Genomic DNA, 17,262 nt, shown 5'->3' on the forward strand with positions numbered 1-17,262 from the left:
TTATGACAACCATTCGTGATAAAAAAAATGATGGAGCAACGAACGAAAACAATATCGCTCTCTGATTTCACGCTTGAAATTCTCAAGCTCCCAGCAGAGCAGCCGCAGTTTTTCAAAGTTATGATCATTTTAAGCTCTTTATTTTAGTTATGGTCAGCATAAATTCTTAAAAAATGACACCAGCTCGTGGATATAGTGACATGATCACGTAGAACGTGGGACTACGTAATTGTTTTATTTAATCAACTGGTTTATCATTTCGGATATTATTTAAGAATGCATCAAAATTTCATAAATAACATAGTAGAAAGTTTCGGTGACCCTGAAAAGGGTTAACGACTTTCGTGGTTTTGTAGAACCATTTCGATGCAACGATTCTTTCTTGCCTTTGCGAGAATAGCACACAAATTGTTCATATGTTGCAATTTGTTTCTTTATGTCAACGCACGCTTTGCACTGAGTATTTATCCTGAACGCTATCTCGATGGTTTTTTCGCATTTGACACACATGTGATTATATATTTATTCTATCAACACCGTTATTCCACATTTCTTAATCACTTTGATATATATTTGGCAACCCAAAGATATATACAACAAAAATGGCAAAACCTGCAATTATCGATAATCATTCTTCATTATGTTTTATGCATCTTCCGTACATCGTCTTTCTGCAAGCACCAAGCACGCGTTTAACAGAGAACGCACACAGCTGCATAGATAAAAATGAAACATCACGAGAATGACCATTTATGAAAAATCGTTTCTCGAACTCTTGGTCAAAACTGTCTGCTTGTTGCATCGGAAAGGGGACGATGCACACGAGAGCAAAAACGGCAAGTACATGGCTCGGATCGATATGTTGAATTCAATGCCAGATACATAGCGAGTGAAATATTCGCTCGCATCCACAGCTCGAGGGAAAACATATATATATATATATACAACCATTCCATGCCAAACCGATATAGTGATTGTCAGATTTTCATGAAAGTGGCACATTTGTTCTTTATCGCAAACAATTAGAGCCATATTTTTTTTAAATTTATCGTTAGTTTAATTTCCGTTTTAGGATGGATTGAAACGTTCAGCTGTTTTAAGCCAATTTATCAAAGTTTAAAGTATGCTACACACTTCATCGCAAATTGTACCAGAAATAGAGAACGCTAAGCGTACTTTCAGAATGAACGATTTGTAATTTTTGTTTTCATCCATCTCACATATACACGCACTCCTCACTCCTTCCTGCCTCTCGATTTACGGTGTGATCATTACTTATTGAATTATTAATCATAAAATTTTCATTCTAACAAAAATATCCCCGATGGAAAGATCCTACAGGTATACTCCAGGAACCACATGAATGCTGGTTGATGAGGTTATTTTGATTTGCTATTGAGTTGGTTGACAAGAGATTGTGTTAGTTACAAAATTTTTGAAAAAAACTAAAAAAAAAATTTTTTATTTCTTTCCGATAATATTGTCCACTACATTCACATATACCAAGATAAAAATATGTAAAATATTCTAATGAAATTATTATAATACCTGAAAGTTGTAGCTTTGAAATGATGTATATCCTATCTGTATGCGTTATTTTTTTCACGAATTTACGGAACCTCCGTCAATTGATGATTCTTTGGAGGACATAGTTTTCTGCAATAACACTCGAAGACGATCAATTGAGAGCCTCGAGTTTTGAAATCTCCTCATTTAGTAGTGCGCGGACTAAAGCTAATTGCCTTTGCTCTAAACGGGTAAAATAACAATATTGTTATTGAATATTTCAATAATAATGTATATTGTTTTCTGCTGATTCTTATCCATTTACCTGCGTGGGTTATTGCTTACGTTATTTCAACTGTGATTCATCCCCACTATATACACCTTGAGTTGATGTAATTTACCAGTTGACCTTAGAAACCAAACCTATCATCGCAGCGATTGACAACAATTTTCTTATCAGTAGCCGGAACGTAAACAGTGTCGATTTTGGGTGTTTATTTGCATAACAGGCAGAAACCGTTCGTGGTATTCCCGTTCCGTGGTAATGCGGATAACAACGTCCCCGGGCGAGCAGCGATTCGAGCATAATCGTAGCAGCAGTGTGTTCTGTCGTGGCAATTCTCTGGTGATGGGTCCCGCCGCAAAGCTCAACTACCGCATTTCGGTGTCAACATTTTTCGCCAAATCTCACCCGAGTGACGAATGCTGCGGAAGCAACGGACTTCCGCTGACGCCCAATTCGATCGGGATCTTTGGACGATCGCAGGTGCTGAAAAGTGACACGATGAAACACGTAAATCTGTGCGAATATTTAGATGTGATCAGGGGGAAGCATGAGCGGACCATAATAGTGCAAGAATTCGCCGGAAGCACCTTGACGGAGACGTTCATTGGAGAGAATAACAAGCAGGAGATTCTGCTTAGGATTGGTTATCAGGTTCTGCGAGCGCTGTGTCACTTGAATGGGAATGGACTGGTTTGTCGAAACCTGGAACCGGCTAATATACTCATCAGTAGAGATTTTAACGTGAAGTTGTATAATTATGGTTTATATTACATGACATACGAAGGAAAGTGCGTATCGTTTCCGATTGGAAATGTTAGATATCTCGCTCCAGAAGTACTGCTGGGCTCCCGAGAGAACATCAAAAGTGACGTTTGGTCCCTTGGAATGATCTTGGCTGAAATAGCATTGGGCTGTAAGCTGTGGGATTCCCTGAAATTATCGCAAGTGTCTCGTAAAGTGCTCAGTTTGACTAAGATTGGTAATGTTTTTGAAAAACTTGCCCGAGAGCACAAACAGATTGAACTCTATGAATCGTTGGATCAGCCGCTCAGAAAAATAATAGAAGAATGTCTTACCGTACCGGTGAGAAGTCGTCCACGAGCGAAAGATATTTTGCAGAATGAGGCATTCGATCATCTTCGCAATGAAAGCTTTGCTCCGTCTGATGCTACGGGAATGACCCTACTTGAGAAACATTGCGACAATTTGGCGGAGATTTACTATCTTTGGCAGTTGGCTGGTGGAGACGTTCAGCAGGAATTGAAGAAAGAAGGGTTGATCAAAAGTGAGGCTCCAATACTATCCCTACCAAAGTATGTTTAGATTATTTGCAATTTATTGTCAACAATCATTTTTATTATCTTTCAATCGTTGCAGCTTAGTTCTTCTGAATGGAAAATCAATTTCGCCGCCAAAGAGTCAAAGTTTCCTGCATGACAGTCGAATCATTTTCCTTAACTTCAACATTCTCTTGGAGCGTCTCTCGGATATTCCTGAGGAAGATTATCTACCGTTGATATATTCTACGAATGCTTACTTAGAATCTCCCATCTTCAAGACTGACCTTCCGCTGGTAATCCGAGAACGTGACACGGTGTACCAGTTTTATCGCATTATGCTGCTGAAAACCCTGCTCCAGGGCTATCCATACACTCAAGATTTGCTGAAAAGCTTCGCCAGCAAGGATATTCCGCCACCATTCCGTGGCCACGTCTGGGCCTGTCTGCTTGGCGTGGTGGAAAATGGTCTCTACGAGCAGTTGGACAAGTGCTCTCCAACTCACACCGATCGGCAGATTGAGGTGGACATTCCCCGCTGTCATCAGTACAACGAACTGCTCTCGTCCCAGGAGGGACACACCAAGCTGAAGAGGCTGCTCAAGGCGTGGGTCACCGCCCACCCGCAGTACGTATACTGGCAGGGGCTGGATTCACTGACCGCTCCGTTCCTGTATCTCAACTTCAACAACGAAGAACGGGCGTTTTTGAGCTTGTACAAATTCATCCCCAAGTACTTGCATCTGTTCTTCCTCAAGGACAACTCATCGATCATCAAGGAGTACTTGGTGAAGTTTTTCCAGCTGATATTTTTCCACGAACCGATGCTGGCCAAACATCTGCACGGGATCAATTTCATACCGGAACTGTATGCTATACCGTGGTTTTTAACCATGTTCAGCCGTAAGTATCGTTTCTTTGGTTTATGTTGAATTTCAATCTGCTTTTTCTATATATCCAGTGAGTAGAAACTTACAGTGGATGCTAGGTTCAATCGCTTTGTGAGTTTTATCAGTGCAATCTAGAGATGGGCAAAACGGTTCACTTTGATGAACAGTTCATTGACCGGCCGTTCACTTAAGTGAACTAGTTCTTTTGAGCAGTTCACTCACTCTTTCGTACATTAGAGGGTAATGCCAAAGCAAGTATAAAAAATGTTAGAGGACTGTTCTGTTCATTCATAAAATGCTGTTTGTTAGCGAATGTCCGAATTTGTTGAAAATATCTTAGCAGAATAGAACATCAAACTATGATTTTTAAATTTTGATTTAGTGTGAGCCATGATTCAGTCTTTTCAGTACAAACTAGCATTGCGCTGGTTTTCTTGCGATGTTTTACAATAACTGCTATAGCAAAACTGTACCAAAACGCGAACGACTTTCTCGAAATTATCGAGCACAATATGATATAATATAAAAACATTTCATTTCAGCGACGCAAATTTTTATTTGCTGTTGAAAAAGACTGTTTGAATCGTTTCACTTTCAACTGTTTTTTTTTTAGTGAGGTAGATTTGCATATCTCACTGAAATCCCTCAATTTAAAAATATGAAATTCAAACTTTTTTGATAAATAATCGAACGATTTAATTTAAGAACCACCGTATCCTGATATATTGCGTTTTATTATGGAAACGACAACCCCGACATATTATTTTTGTTATTTCATGGGGCTTTTTTTTGTTTCCATTCGTTAATTTGATGACTGTTGCAGCAGCATTCAGCTATCACTCGTTCGCTCGCCTCCCTCTTATGGCGGGTTTACATTCGGGAGATCTAAAGCTATAGATGGATTTATTCACGTGAAAATAGGTGTAAACGGGTGAGAATAAATATGATACACTTATTCGAGGTATATATAATTTGAATAAATTTAGTATATGTAAACGCTTGTGAATTTCTCACTATTGAGAAATCACTAAAGTTGGATGCAGTTCTACTTTAGGTGAATAAATTCACCGAAAATATGAATATATTCATTATAGAAGTTCACGCTAGTGTAAACGGTTGATGCGATTTCTATAAATCTCATCATATTTCTTCACATGAATATATCACTAGTCTACACCCACCCTTATACACCGATCACCATACACAGTTTGTTCTGAACTGTATGCACAGTTCAACCAGCGGTCAGTTCGTACTGAACTGTATACACAGTTCCGCCAGCGGTCTTCGTACACAGTTCGTTCTGAACTGAGTAAGCAGTTCATGTGAACTGTTGCCCAGTAAAAAAGAACGACCGTTCGTTCACTCTTTTTGGTGAACTAGCTCTTTTGAACAGTTCATGAACGGTTTGCCCATCTCTAGTGCAATCAATTTGGACACTGAACCAAAAAAAGCTTTCCATAATTTTGCTGGCCAAATAGGTCGGACCAAACTCTACCCATGGAGACGTGTTATTTTATAAAACCACTTGCTATTTTCGGCTCAAATGGAGGCCATCAAGTTAGAAATGTTACGAGAACTGCGTAGAGAGAGAGAGACAGAGAGTGGAAGATCGAGCGGAATGTTAGGGCAGGTGTAGTGATTCCCGATTTTTGAAATTAATCGTTCATCAGCTAGTCGAATAGTTTTCAGCAGTTTGTTATTCGATACGATTAATCGACCAAAATAATCGATTAATCGCAACCAGTGGCGTCTCGTCCATGTGTGCCCCTCGTGCACTGCACAATCTAATATTTAAAAAGAAAAAAATGAAACGCTCTTACTCTGCTATGCACAAATAGCTTAGAGCTCAAATAAGAAACGCCTGGAAAGTATGAAAAACATACGGCTCTCCCATCCCACGCACTGTGCAGAATTACGTATATTGGTTTCTATTTTGTACCATTTATTCTATGCTCTCCCCCCCAGCCAGTGCACATCGATTAGTGCACAAAAATTACGTAGGATAACACGGGGTGAGTTGGACATACGGGGTGATTTGGACCACCCCATTATCTCAAAAAGTACGGCTCAACTAGGACTTTTTATAATGTCATCTTCTTTCATAAATGGATCGTATGTAACTAACGTAAAAAAACTTTGGAAAAATTCGACAGGTGGAAGAAAATGGTAGCATGAACACAGCAAGCACTTTGATTGTCAAAAAATGTGAATTTTCCGATCGTGGTTTTAAGGCTTTTCTCGCTGATTAAACAAACTTTTCGTGTATTGTGCAGTAAAGTTCTGTTCGCCTACAGAAGAGGAACAATTTGATGCAGCGAAACTGTAAGTTTGATAACAATAAATGAAATTAATTGCATTTTTATTTTTGCATGTTGTATGGGGTGATATGGACACGTTTTTGTGGGGTGAATTGGTTCTACAGATTTGAGGGTTTTCTTTGGTCTAATTGATTCCAGATGCCGCTGAATTACAAAAAAGAGTGTGGGCAGACAACGTTGGAAGAAGTAGGAGCTTGAAAGAGCAACGCAGGCCATCAACAACGGATTTTTTTTTACCAAGCATCGAAAGTGTTTGAAAATACTCGAACAACTAATTTTAATGTCCAAAAATCATCCCTTTTATTTTACGATATATTTGGTAGTTTAAAGCTTGATATAATGATTAAACATTATTGATTAAGAGAAAACAAGTGTATCTTAGTATACAATGTGGCATATTTTATTTAGACCGTATTGGTTTGGAAATATTAGGCGATTTGCTTAGGTGGTCCAAATTCCCCCCTTTTCCCCTATATCTACGCACTGATTTATAAAATTGTGTTGAAGCTTCGGGTAACTAAACTGCCAATGTGTTGGCAACGATTTCGTGCAGTGGACTCTGTGCACAACAGAAGAGAATGGTGGTGGGTTGATTCAGATCTCCTCATCGATAGTCTCTCTCGATTCTCTCGCAACCCGAGTTCAGACTACCAGACCAGATCCACAATCGGCGCGCTTTGCGTAAGATGCTTTTATATAGCGGCTCTCAGAAATCTTGCTTGACGCAGATAATTTATTACGTCATCGACATCAGTCTCTGTGCACTTTTTCGGTGAACAAATAGAGCGGCGCTCACACGCTCTAGTAAATTGCCAATGTATTAGCGTATGTATCGTGCATATTTTGCTTTGCGCGTGAAGAGATCCACGCTTTAGATTCGCAGTCGGATTGGCGCACTCCAGATGACAAAATTTCATCCAGTTTTTTTTGGTGTGCCAATTGAGATTCGCGATAAATCATCACAAATCACACTGTTGGGCAGTATATTATCGATGAGTTTTTGAAAAGGTCGTTTGCGAAAAGAACTGTGAGGGAGAAATAACTTTTTGCGAAAACGGATTTTCCGCGGCCAAAACTGGACAAGTTAAAAACGACTTGTGCTAGAAACGGTGAAATAGTTACACGGAACTTTGATGCTACAGCTCATGACGCGAAGTACATTTGTGGTTCAGGTACAAGAGTAAAGCTATTTTGTTGGCCTTGTTTGCTGTTACAGAGCCCAGCAGAAAAAACAGCGTAGAGGTACTTTTATTTTTATTTTTTTTAATTTTTATTAAAAGATACATTCATCTGACATAAGTCTTAATGAACTATACAGAGTAGGATATGCAGATTTAAATCATCCATCTTTCGCTATAAATACTCATTCAGCTACCAAAGAGCACACCAACAACAGCATGACATGCCGCACGTTTGAGAAAACTTGCATTGAAGATGCGTTAGATTATGCTAATGAAATCGTAAGAAACAAGCATAATTCAATTGTGAAGAACAGAGAAGGCATGAAAATTCTCATTGAATTAGTTTGTCTTCTTAGTTCACATGGGTTGAGCTTCCGAGGTCACGATGAAAGCATAACGTCTGTAAATAGAGAAAACTATAAATACATGTGTAACTTTTTTGCTACGAAAGATATGTCGGTTTCCGCCGTCATAAATACCACGGTAGTATTTTCTGGAACATCAGAATAAATTCAGAATGAGTTTAGTTTACTGCATCAATTTGGCGTATCACCTGCTAAGCTGGTTGCGCAAACATATGATGGAGCTCGAGTGATGTCAGGAGATAAATGAGAAATCCAGGCGATCGCAAAGAAGTCGTTTCCAAACGCTAATCATATTCATTGTAAGACGCATGTTCTCAATATTATATTTCTGCACTCTTGCACGAATAATTCAAAAACAAGGACATGTTTTTCTCCTCTCTCTTCGTTGGCACCATTCTTTATCCAAAGCCCAAAGTGCGATTACGAGTTGAAGAAATTTATGCAGCAGAATATCCCGAACTTGTGCAAAGTCAAGTGGGCCTACAGCTCTAGGATGATCAACATAGTTGAAACAAATAATAAAGAAATTTCTACTTGTCTGGAAGAAATGTATCTAGGTGACACAAAGTGGGATGGTGATACGATTTCACTCTCACCAGGGCTGAAAATTGTATCAAAATCCAGGATACATGCTGGATTTTGATACAATTTTCTTCATTTTCTTTTCAAACATTTTTTCGACTGATTTGCGATTTAAATTTCATTACCGTATCACCAGAAGAAATTTAACTAAAAAGATAATTTGTCTCTGAAAACAATACTCTAATATTATGTTTAAGAAACATTCTATCGCGCTCCATTACGCATCTAAACTTATGCAATTTAATATTGAATGTATATACAATCTACTACGCACGATTATGAAAAATAGCCCAAAATAAGAATTAGACTCAGAAATGTTTGAAATATGAGGAAACACGGTTAGTTCAGTCAATTAACTAAAATTCATAGATAAAAAAAAATATTCGAGCACTAATTAGCCCCTTTCTTTTGCAATGTTGAGCAGAAATTTATCAAATTGTGGGTTTCACTGGTTCATCGTGTAGGTGCACAACTGGTCAATTTACTCACGAGGCTGGTAAGAATTTCAACATTTCTCGTTGTCGATTACTACGTACGTGAAGGACCGTTGCTATGTTGATAAGCCACAAAATGTGGAGGATCTTAAAGAAGAAATAACTCAGATTTTCAACAGCATCGGAATCGTAATGTTAGAGTTGTGGATGAAGAATGTTGTTCACCGTTTAAAATGCTTTATCGAAAAAAGGGGTGTTCACATCGAAAATGCCCTAAAATAAGCTTTATTTTCGTTTTTTTAAATAAAAATCGGTTCACTTTTATAGATGTTCTTAGAATTTGTTGCGTAAGCGTTTAATCTGAAAGGCCCTGTATTAATAATAACAATAAAAGCAAACAGCCCTTCCCTGGGTTTTTCTAGGATATTCAAAATTAACATGCTACAAACAGCCTGACGTAGTTCTACCCCAACTATGTGGTCGTGCCCCAGACGCAACCCTCTTAAAAACTAATCGTTATCATTTCAGACGTTTTCCCGCTGCACAAGATCTTCCACCTGTGGGATAAACTCATTCTCGGCGACAGCTCGTATCCACTGTTCATCGGAATTGCAATTCTCAAGCAGTTGAAGAATACACTTCTCAAGTCGGGCTTCAACGAGTGTATTCTGTTGTTCAGCGACCTTCCGGACATTGTGATGGAAACGTGCGTAAATGATTCCGAATCTATGTATCAGTTTACGCCCAGCAGCATCTCGTTTCGGAAGTATGCAATGAGTGAAGATGGACCGGGCGAGTTCGTAAGTTGTACTCACCATACGCGGAATCCATTCGCATTGAAGTAATTAAAAAAAAATATCGTTCCAGGATCTCAAATATTCGGATGAGGACCATCGTGAGGTTCAAACCGAACTGTACCCCCGCGTTAGTGTGTATGATCTGATTCGATTGTTGCGGGACCGCCCCTCACAAGTCGCAATGCTTGATCTTCGGAGCAATCTCGAGTACAAGAAAATGGCAATCGAGAACAGTGTCAACATTCCATTCAGCTCCGTCTCGCTGAAGGAATCCCGTTTGAATGGTCTCAACATTCCCCGATTAGAGGACTACCTGCGGAAGAAAATTGTCGTTATTATCAGCACGTCACATGAAAACGCAATGCTTTTCGCGAAATTTCTAGTCGACTGCAACGTTCCTTATGTGTGCGTTCTGAATAGAGGTTTCGAATCGGTGTATCGAACCGACAACAAACTGGTGTTGCAAACATTCGACTACATTACTACATTGGCAAAAAGTGTACCGAATATCTCCAACTACGTAGATTCGTAGAGGTCGTAACGATTTCTAGTATGTCACATGTGATATATCCTTCTTAGTTATACAACGAATTTAATGTCATTTTTTTCAATCAAACTTTACCAGTTTAAATTGCTTGAACTTTTTTATAGTATTATTATTGTGTATAATCATGTGTTATTGAAATGTTTCGCCTTCGTTAATTATCTGTTGCTTTACATGCCCAAATAAATCCTAGTTACTCCAAGTGGAATAGTCTATGTACTCTCAACCGAATACGATAACGATCCGATCAAACCAGCGATAGCGGAAATCCTCATTGTTCCCTCTAGCCTTGACACTCTGAATTGTTCTGTTCTTATGAAACATGTAGGTACTGTGGCGTAAAATGAACAGTCATGAGCCATCCTGCATGTGATTCTTGCTTGCTCGACGGGCGAAAAAAGGAAATCCGCAACGAATCCATTTTAGTGAATCCTCGTAAATGCTGCGTGACTTTTATTCGGACGCGGTTCTACGGATAATGAATACAATGGCTAATCGGCGATACTGTTCATATCAATTAATGCTGTTACTGTGTGGAAGAAAATCTCTTCAGTTCAGAACATACTGTTTTTGTATCTGTGATATCTGTGATATCTATGATTAACGGTCTCGTGTTGGTAGCTCTCACCTCTCAACTTTTTTTCCCAAAAAGGTTTATTAATCAGACTCAATTACTTGTCATCTAACATTACAGAGTCATCTTTTACCTTATGATAAAAACGTATTTTCTGTATAATTAAGACTAACAGTAACAATTGAATATTGACTAAATCTAACACTAGATTGACTGGACAGGATTAGAATTTAGGACTAGGATGGAGCGAGTCAGTCTTCCGTGTTTTACAGTTTTATGCTTGCAGACAAACATTATTTTTTCGTACCCGTTTTTCAAAAAAAGTGACATGTTTGTTTCACATGGTGTTCAGTTTCTCTCACATTTTCATCCCAAGCAACAGCAGTGTGTAGAGTAATAGCGAATTCGTTTTTATTCAATGTCAACCCAAGTGCCACACTAACTGCTGTCAAAACGTTTTTTATTCACTCAGTTTCAATCCAGTTTCGCACTAGGTTAAACTGACCAGACGACCCGCATTTCAACAAAATGTCCCGCGTAAGATTGCGTCCCGCGAAACGTCCCGAATTTGGCAAAAGAATCGAGAATGTCCCGCGATATCATTATAATTTAATACTAGCTGACCAGGCAAACGTTGTTCTGCCAAATAAATTATTTCTAGTGAATATTTTGGGTGTTGAATAAAACACACTAATGTATTGTAAGTGTGTTTGAATATTTTAACGATCTTTAAAATAAATCGAATGTGACCGATAAAAAAACCAATTAAATGATTTGAACGAATGGTTATATGATGTTTCTTGGTGTATTTCATTAACGTAACTGACATGTTTGATCTCTTAAAAGTTAAAGTTATTGACGGCTGTAGTCACGCGTATTCTAGAGCAATATTTATTGCTGTCTCCTTGTTAGAAAATACGTGCATGTGATTTTCAACATGGCTTAGTTTATAACAGCTTGGTCTCGTTCATAAATTGGAAAACAGCGATACGCCAGCTAACTTCAATGGAGCTGATTAATCGGCCTGTTTGAATTGGGTTATTTTATCGTTGTCATTCAATCGAGGAGTATTCACATCGGTAATCAAAGTTTGAAACACAGCCATATTGCTTCCTTTATTCATGGATATTTTTATTACTCTTCACCGATTTGCAGAACTCAATATTCATATATGCATATGAGTGATCGGATTTTACAATTCGATCGAAATCGACTTTTACACTCTTAAATTCGTTCGCCTTGTCGCGAAACAATGGTCAAAATAAGTCATCCGTATTTGTGGTACAATTTACTCTCTATCTGATCGGCATAATTCCGGAAATAATTCTAAATTGTTGAAATTTTAATGAAAATTATTATTCGATTTCGTTTGGATGCTAAAAAAATTTGAATGTGTTTGAATGCTAAATTTTGCGTGTTTATTCAACCCGAAAAACCATTACTATTTTTGCTTCAAAGAAATGGAACATGAAGACCAATGTTGTTTACGTCGAATTGCGTGGCAAGGTTGTCACATTTGCTCAACTCGATTGAATTTGAGCATGAACAGAATGCAAAATTGCGCTTTTTCCATTCAACAGAATACAACCAACCATATGTGGGGACGAATACGATCGAACTTCATTTTGTGTTTGAACACACGCGCAATGTCATGACAATGCATTGCGCTTTGGCCTGGCTATAACTAAAGCTGTGTCGGCGTTGCTCATGATAGTGTCTCGCAAGTGAATGTATTATTCCTCGCACCGCTTTTGTTGATTGTGTAGTAAGAATTGCAGTCGTTCAATCTCTACCTTCGCGTATATGTCGACCATGAATTGTTGGCACAGCTTACGATATCTTGAATTGGCGTTTCTTGACCATGTCAAATCACCATATGATAAACATAAAAATCCTTCGAGCGCGCCCTCTGTTTGTTTCGTCGCATGTTCATAAATATTAAATCAAAATGAGAAATGATGTTCATAATGAATTAAGTATCTGTGACGGGGTCTCGTTGGTCTAATGTTTATGCAAGAGATTTTTCGTTAAAGAAACCCTTCTGACTTGCACTGTAGTCACGCGTATTCTAGAGCTTGCCACTCCAGAATACATCAGTGTTTGCCAAATGATCCACACATTGAAAAAATCGCTTTCGTTCGTTCAAATATGATCTTTCAGGAAACATTTCTCCCAGCGGTATTCTATTGTTGTTATGTGCTGCAAATCACGACACAAAAGAGAACGAGACAACTCTGCATCGGCTCGCACTTCATTGCACACCAGCATGCAAGCAAAGCTATCATATACGCTTTCGGTGCAGAAAGCTTATTTTCTTCTTTGCCTCTAACATATGCATGCCGACCCCTCCATGCATCATGACACAGCAGGATCGTACGGACAACGCAAAGCGAAAGATTCATATTCAGCTAATGTAGCAGATCCTGATTTTTATGTCTCAGAGAGTGCAAACTATATGATTATTTAGCTCGATAGAGGCTAAGGGAAGGGTAGTCAGATTATATTTTCCATTTTTAACGCCTCTATCCCTTGAAATGTGTATATTCATATAGACCGCATAGTTTTACTAGCAACACCGCTCTCTTTCCCCATTTGTTGCTCTCCGCAAATGGTGACCGAATGATGACGTAATTTTTCTTGTATCATTTATTGCTTTGCACTTGCCTGTGCAGTGGGTTTCGCTATAGTAGAGCGGGACGATATATGCGGTTCAAACTTGTATGCAGGTTTCGAAAATGGTATGCGATGTTTGATACAGATCGGATATGCAATCAACAGTCTTCGTTCCTCTCTTAGTTTAATCACTAAATATTACACAAGTGATTACTGACATTCATACAAGTATCTGAATGATCCTCTCATATTTGGTTATATGTTCGTGAGAGTTTTCTTGCATGACACATTGTGTATCATTCGATTTTGATCGAAATCCAAACACTGGAATACATTCAAGGCGTATTGTTCGTCATAGAAATCTCAACTATTTACTAATAAAAATGACGCAAGTAGTACTACGTTGAGAAGGCAAACCTTGGGAACGTTAGTGCCATTGAAGAAGAACATAGCGAGGGTCGTATGAACGGTGTGTGTGAACGATGAATTCCAGATTATTGTTTTTTCTTCGCATTAAATTTCTCGTGTTACCGTGCTATCAGATTCCAGCAGCGCTTGTGCTTTGGATCTACACACGTGCTCTCCAGCTGATGTTTTATCAGGGTTGATGGCAATAGCGTGATTATCATTTTGTAATCCGAGCAAATGTGATTTGAAGAATTTCGATAACTCAATGTGCTCATTCAGAAAGGCTTCCAGCTCGTCGGAGATGCTCCCTGCTTTAGATGAATTGATGTTACTTGTGTATTTGTAGATGGATGTTCAATGAAGCGGGCGTTACGCCATCAGTCATTGAACAACTTAAATAAATTCGTTCTGTTGAAAAAACGAACAACGGTTAAATTATTAGAATATTTTTGACACAAAAATAATAAAATCGCAATTAAAAATAGGGAATTGGGGTCAAAATTTAAGGTTATATGTATGGTATGAAGTCAAATTTTTGAAAAAAAATATCCAGATCTTTTTTTCTGCATAGAGCCACCCTATTCGGTATTAAATATATGGTTATCGGTATCCTACCCTTATTATATATAGTTTACAACCTATTCTCATACCTACCAAGTATTTTGAGTATAATTTCATCAAAATCGGTCGAGCCGTTTCGGAGGAGTTCGGTAACAAACACCGTGACACGATATATATATATATATATATATATATATATATATATATATATATATATATATATATATATATATATATATTGTCTTAAATGGATGAACCTCAAAAAAAAACTTTTATGGCCGATGAAAAAATTAATGTTGACGTGTTCTTTTACCTTTTTGTGGGTTTGGTGGTCAGCTGCCTCTCCACTTTGGCCTTCGCCCAAAAGTTTTCTATCGGGCGACAATATTTATCTTCAGCCGATCCATCCTCCAGTGATCTTTTGGCATAATGGGCTGATCCCAGGTTCGGCATAAAGACCACATCACCTTCGCAACTTCCGGCAAGTACTTCGTACTGTATATCTTCCCGTTCACCATGTGACTCGAAAGAAGGCCGACTTGGACATTCCTTTCTCATCTGTCAGAGAAGGACCTTCTTCGAGAACTTGATGTGGATGATATATTCGACGTCATCGCTTACCTGGGGAACGTAAGGTACCCGGTCCCCTACCATTCGTTGAATTCTAGTATCAAGTACGTCTCGTCCTTCATTATGAGCACGAAGAGAAGTTTTTCACTTCTTTCGCCGGAAAGAAGTTTTTCAACACCACCTCAAGCTACTCCTTCTGGGTGATTGCCTGCTGCTCAGATACGGCCGGTCTCGTCTGACCTTTACACATAAAAATGTCCATTTTGGCCAGATTCTCCTTCACCTTCGTTTGGCCAGTTGCTTCGATCTCCCAGCTTAAAGAGCGACAGGGAGAGAATGTTGTTAATAACAGATTGGCTACATCTGGCGGACACAAAGTGCCTCAGGAAGTTCGCTGTGGAGTGGAGCTGGCAGTATGAAAAAATCATCAAGTTGCTTGACGGTGCAAGACTGCGAATCAACAGCCTTGAATCATTTTTAATGTAGGCTTAATAAACGTAAGATTTAGGGAAAACTTGTTCCATTGAATTATCCTTTGAAGTTTTTTAAATTGCCATCCGAAATTAGTTCGATTTTTAATGCATACTTTAGCACTAAAATCGATGAAAAATGGATTGGAATTTTCGAGCTTTCCAGTCAATAATTTGAAGAAAATTATAGAATTTGAATAGTGCTTGCCAGGCTTAAATGCTCTGACTGAGCGAGTGATTTTCAGGCGCGAACAAAATCTAAACCACCGAAAAATCACAACTGAGTTCCGATACATAGAAAGAAATAATACAGATTAGATGTCCCGCGTTAGACCTCTTTACACTCTTTACACCATCTGGTCACTTTACACTAGATTCAACCCTAAAGCTGTTAGTTTCGCACTGAGATGTTTCACGGGTTCGCACTCGGGTTCACCAATACAACTATAGACGAATTTCATGCCAACTCGTCTTAGGAGTAGGCAGTACTATCTCAGATAGTAGTGAAACGTTGTGGGCGTAAAGACATGGATCATTTAACCAACTATGCATACTTGAAATATTCGAAAAAGAATTAGACTACTTTTTGGAAAAAGCCATTTTTTTCTTAATTTAGGCGAAACTATAGAGCTCTAGGGCTCTTGTTACACATACATGTAGAGCATCTGTTGAGCAAACATAATTTGTTTACATTCGTTGCTTCTATGCAGCAGAAGCTGATTCATTATCAATCGACGTTCTTGTAGATGATTCAAATATAGTTGCGATCTTTCTATTAGCGCGAAATATTTCATAGAACTAACATGAACTTTGTTAAACAGTTAGGCAAGCTATTTACCGAACAAGAGCTTTTGTGTGACGCATATTGCTTAACTTACTAGTACCTATTTCGCGATGTTCATTGAGCGACTTTCCTACTAGATTTGAAACGAAAAAATGACAGGAAGGGATTATCAGCATGTTCGGACCTAGATTCAAGACACAGAGGCTTGAGCTCACGTTCGAATGCTTCCTTGTATTTTTCATGAATTAGCCAATTGATGGATTTTCTTTGTTTCCGATAATATTTCTTATAACCATATTTCACTTCTCCGTAGAGCATTCAGCTACCCGGAAATCATATCTGATGGTTGGTTGATCTTTCTGGTTGAATATGCTCTTAAGTTCAACATAATAATCTGCTTTTTCGGCGAATCCAACTTCCGATTAAGGATATCTACACACGAATATTCAATGTAGTTTACTTCTTCACGAACCAGCATTTTAGGGCAAAAAGCACGAAGCCTAAATGGGAGCACACTTCACACAATCCGGCTATACAATCGCAATATGCAGTTTGCACTTTTTCTGTGAAACTAATTGATTAATCAATTTGCCTCGATTGATATGGATCATAGCCATAACAGAAATTTCAATTTTTCTCCGTATATATGGCTTGGACGCTAAAATTAAATATTTTTATGTAAAGAGACATATATTCGCATGTTATTAGCATTTTGACGTCCGCACGGTTCGTAAAAAAATGTGCGCTTTGCGCCGGCAACGCTAACTCGGATTACTTGACTTGTCGCCTCCCGTTCTTGATATTATCGGGAAATAGGAAATTGTCAAGTTTTACTAATCTTATTGTTAGTTTTCATAAGTTCTCAACCCTGTTCCCCTACTTTCATGAATTTGCGAAGATATACATACGTAAATATTACAAAACTGTCCATATTCCCTCCACTATATGTCCATGCGGGTAATCATCGAAAAAATGTTCTACTTTTCGGTCTGTTTTAATTTTAGTAAAAACATTGAAAAATATTCGGACGATTAATTCGAAAAACAGTATATTGAAATGCAAGAAACGGCATTGAAGTTTGGAAAAACATGAGTTTCGAGAG

At 38.4% G+C, this 17,262-nt stretch overlaps 1 protein-coding gene across 1 annotated transcript; it reads left to right on the top strand.

Moving 5' to 3' along the window:
• The first annotated feature begins 1,949 nt into the window (after positions 1-1,949).
• Positions 1,950-10,380, top strand: LOC129762766 (TBC domain-containing protein kinase-like protein). Its single transcript, XM_055761290.1, has 4 exons — positions 1,950-3,105; positions 3,170-3,972; positions 9,368-9,639; positions 9,707-10,380. Exons 1-4 carry the CDS (start codon positions 2,051-2,053, stop codon positions 10,166-10,168), a joined length of 2,592 nt encoding a protein of 863 aa, XP_055617265.1. The 5' UTR covers positions 1,950-2,050; the 3' UTR covers positions 10,169-10,380.
• Positions 10,381-17,262: the final 6,882 nt, after the last annotated feature.

This window comes from Toxorhynchites rutilus, chromosome 1 (assembly GCF_029784135.1).
Source record: "Toxorhynchites rutilus septentrionalis strain SRP chromosome 1, ASM2978413v1, whole genome shotgun sequence".
Lineage (NCBI taxonomy): Eukaryota > Metazoa > Arthropoda > Insecta > Diptera > Culicidae > Toxorhynchites > Toxorhynchites rutilus.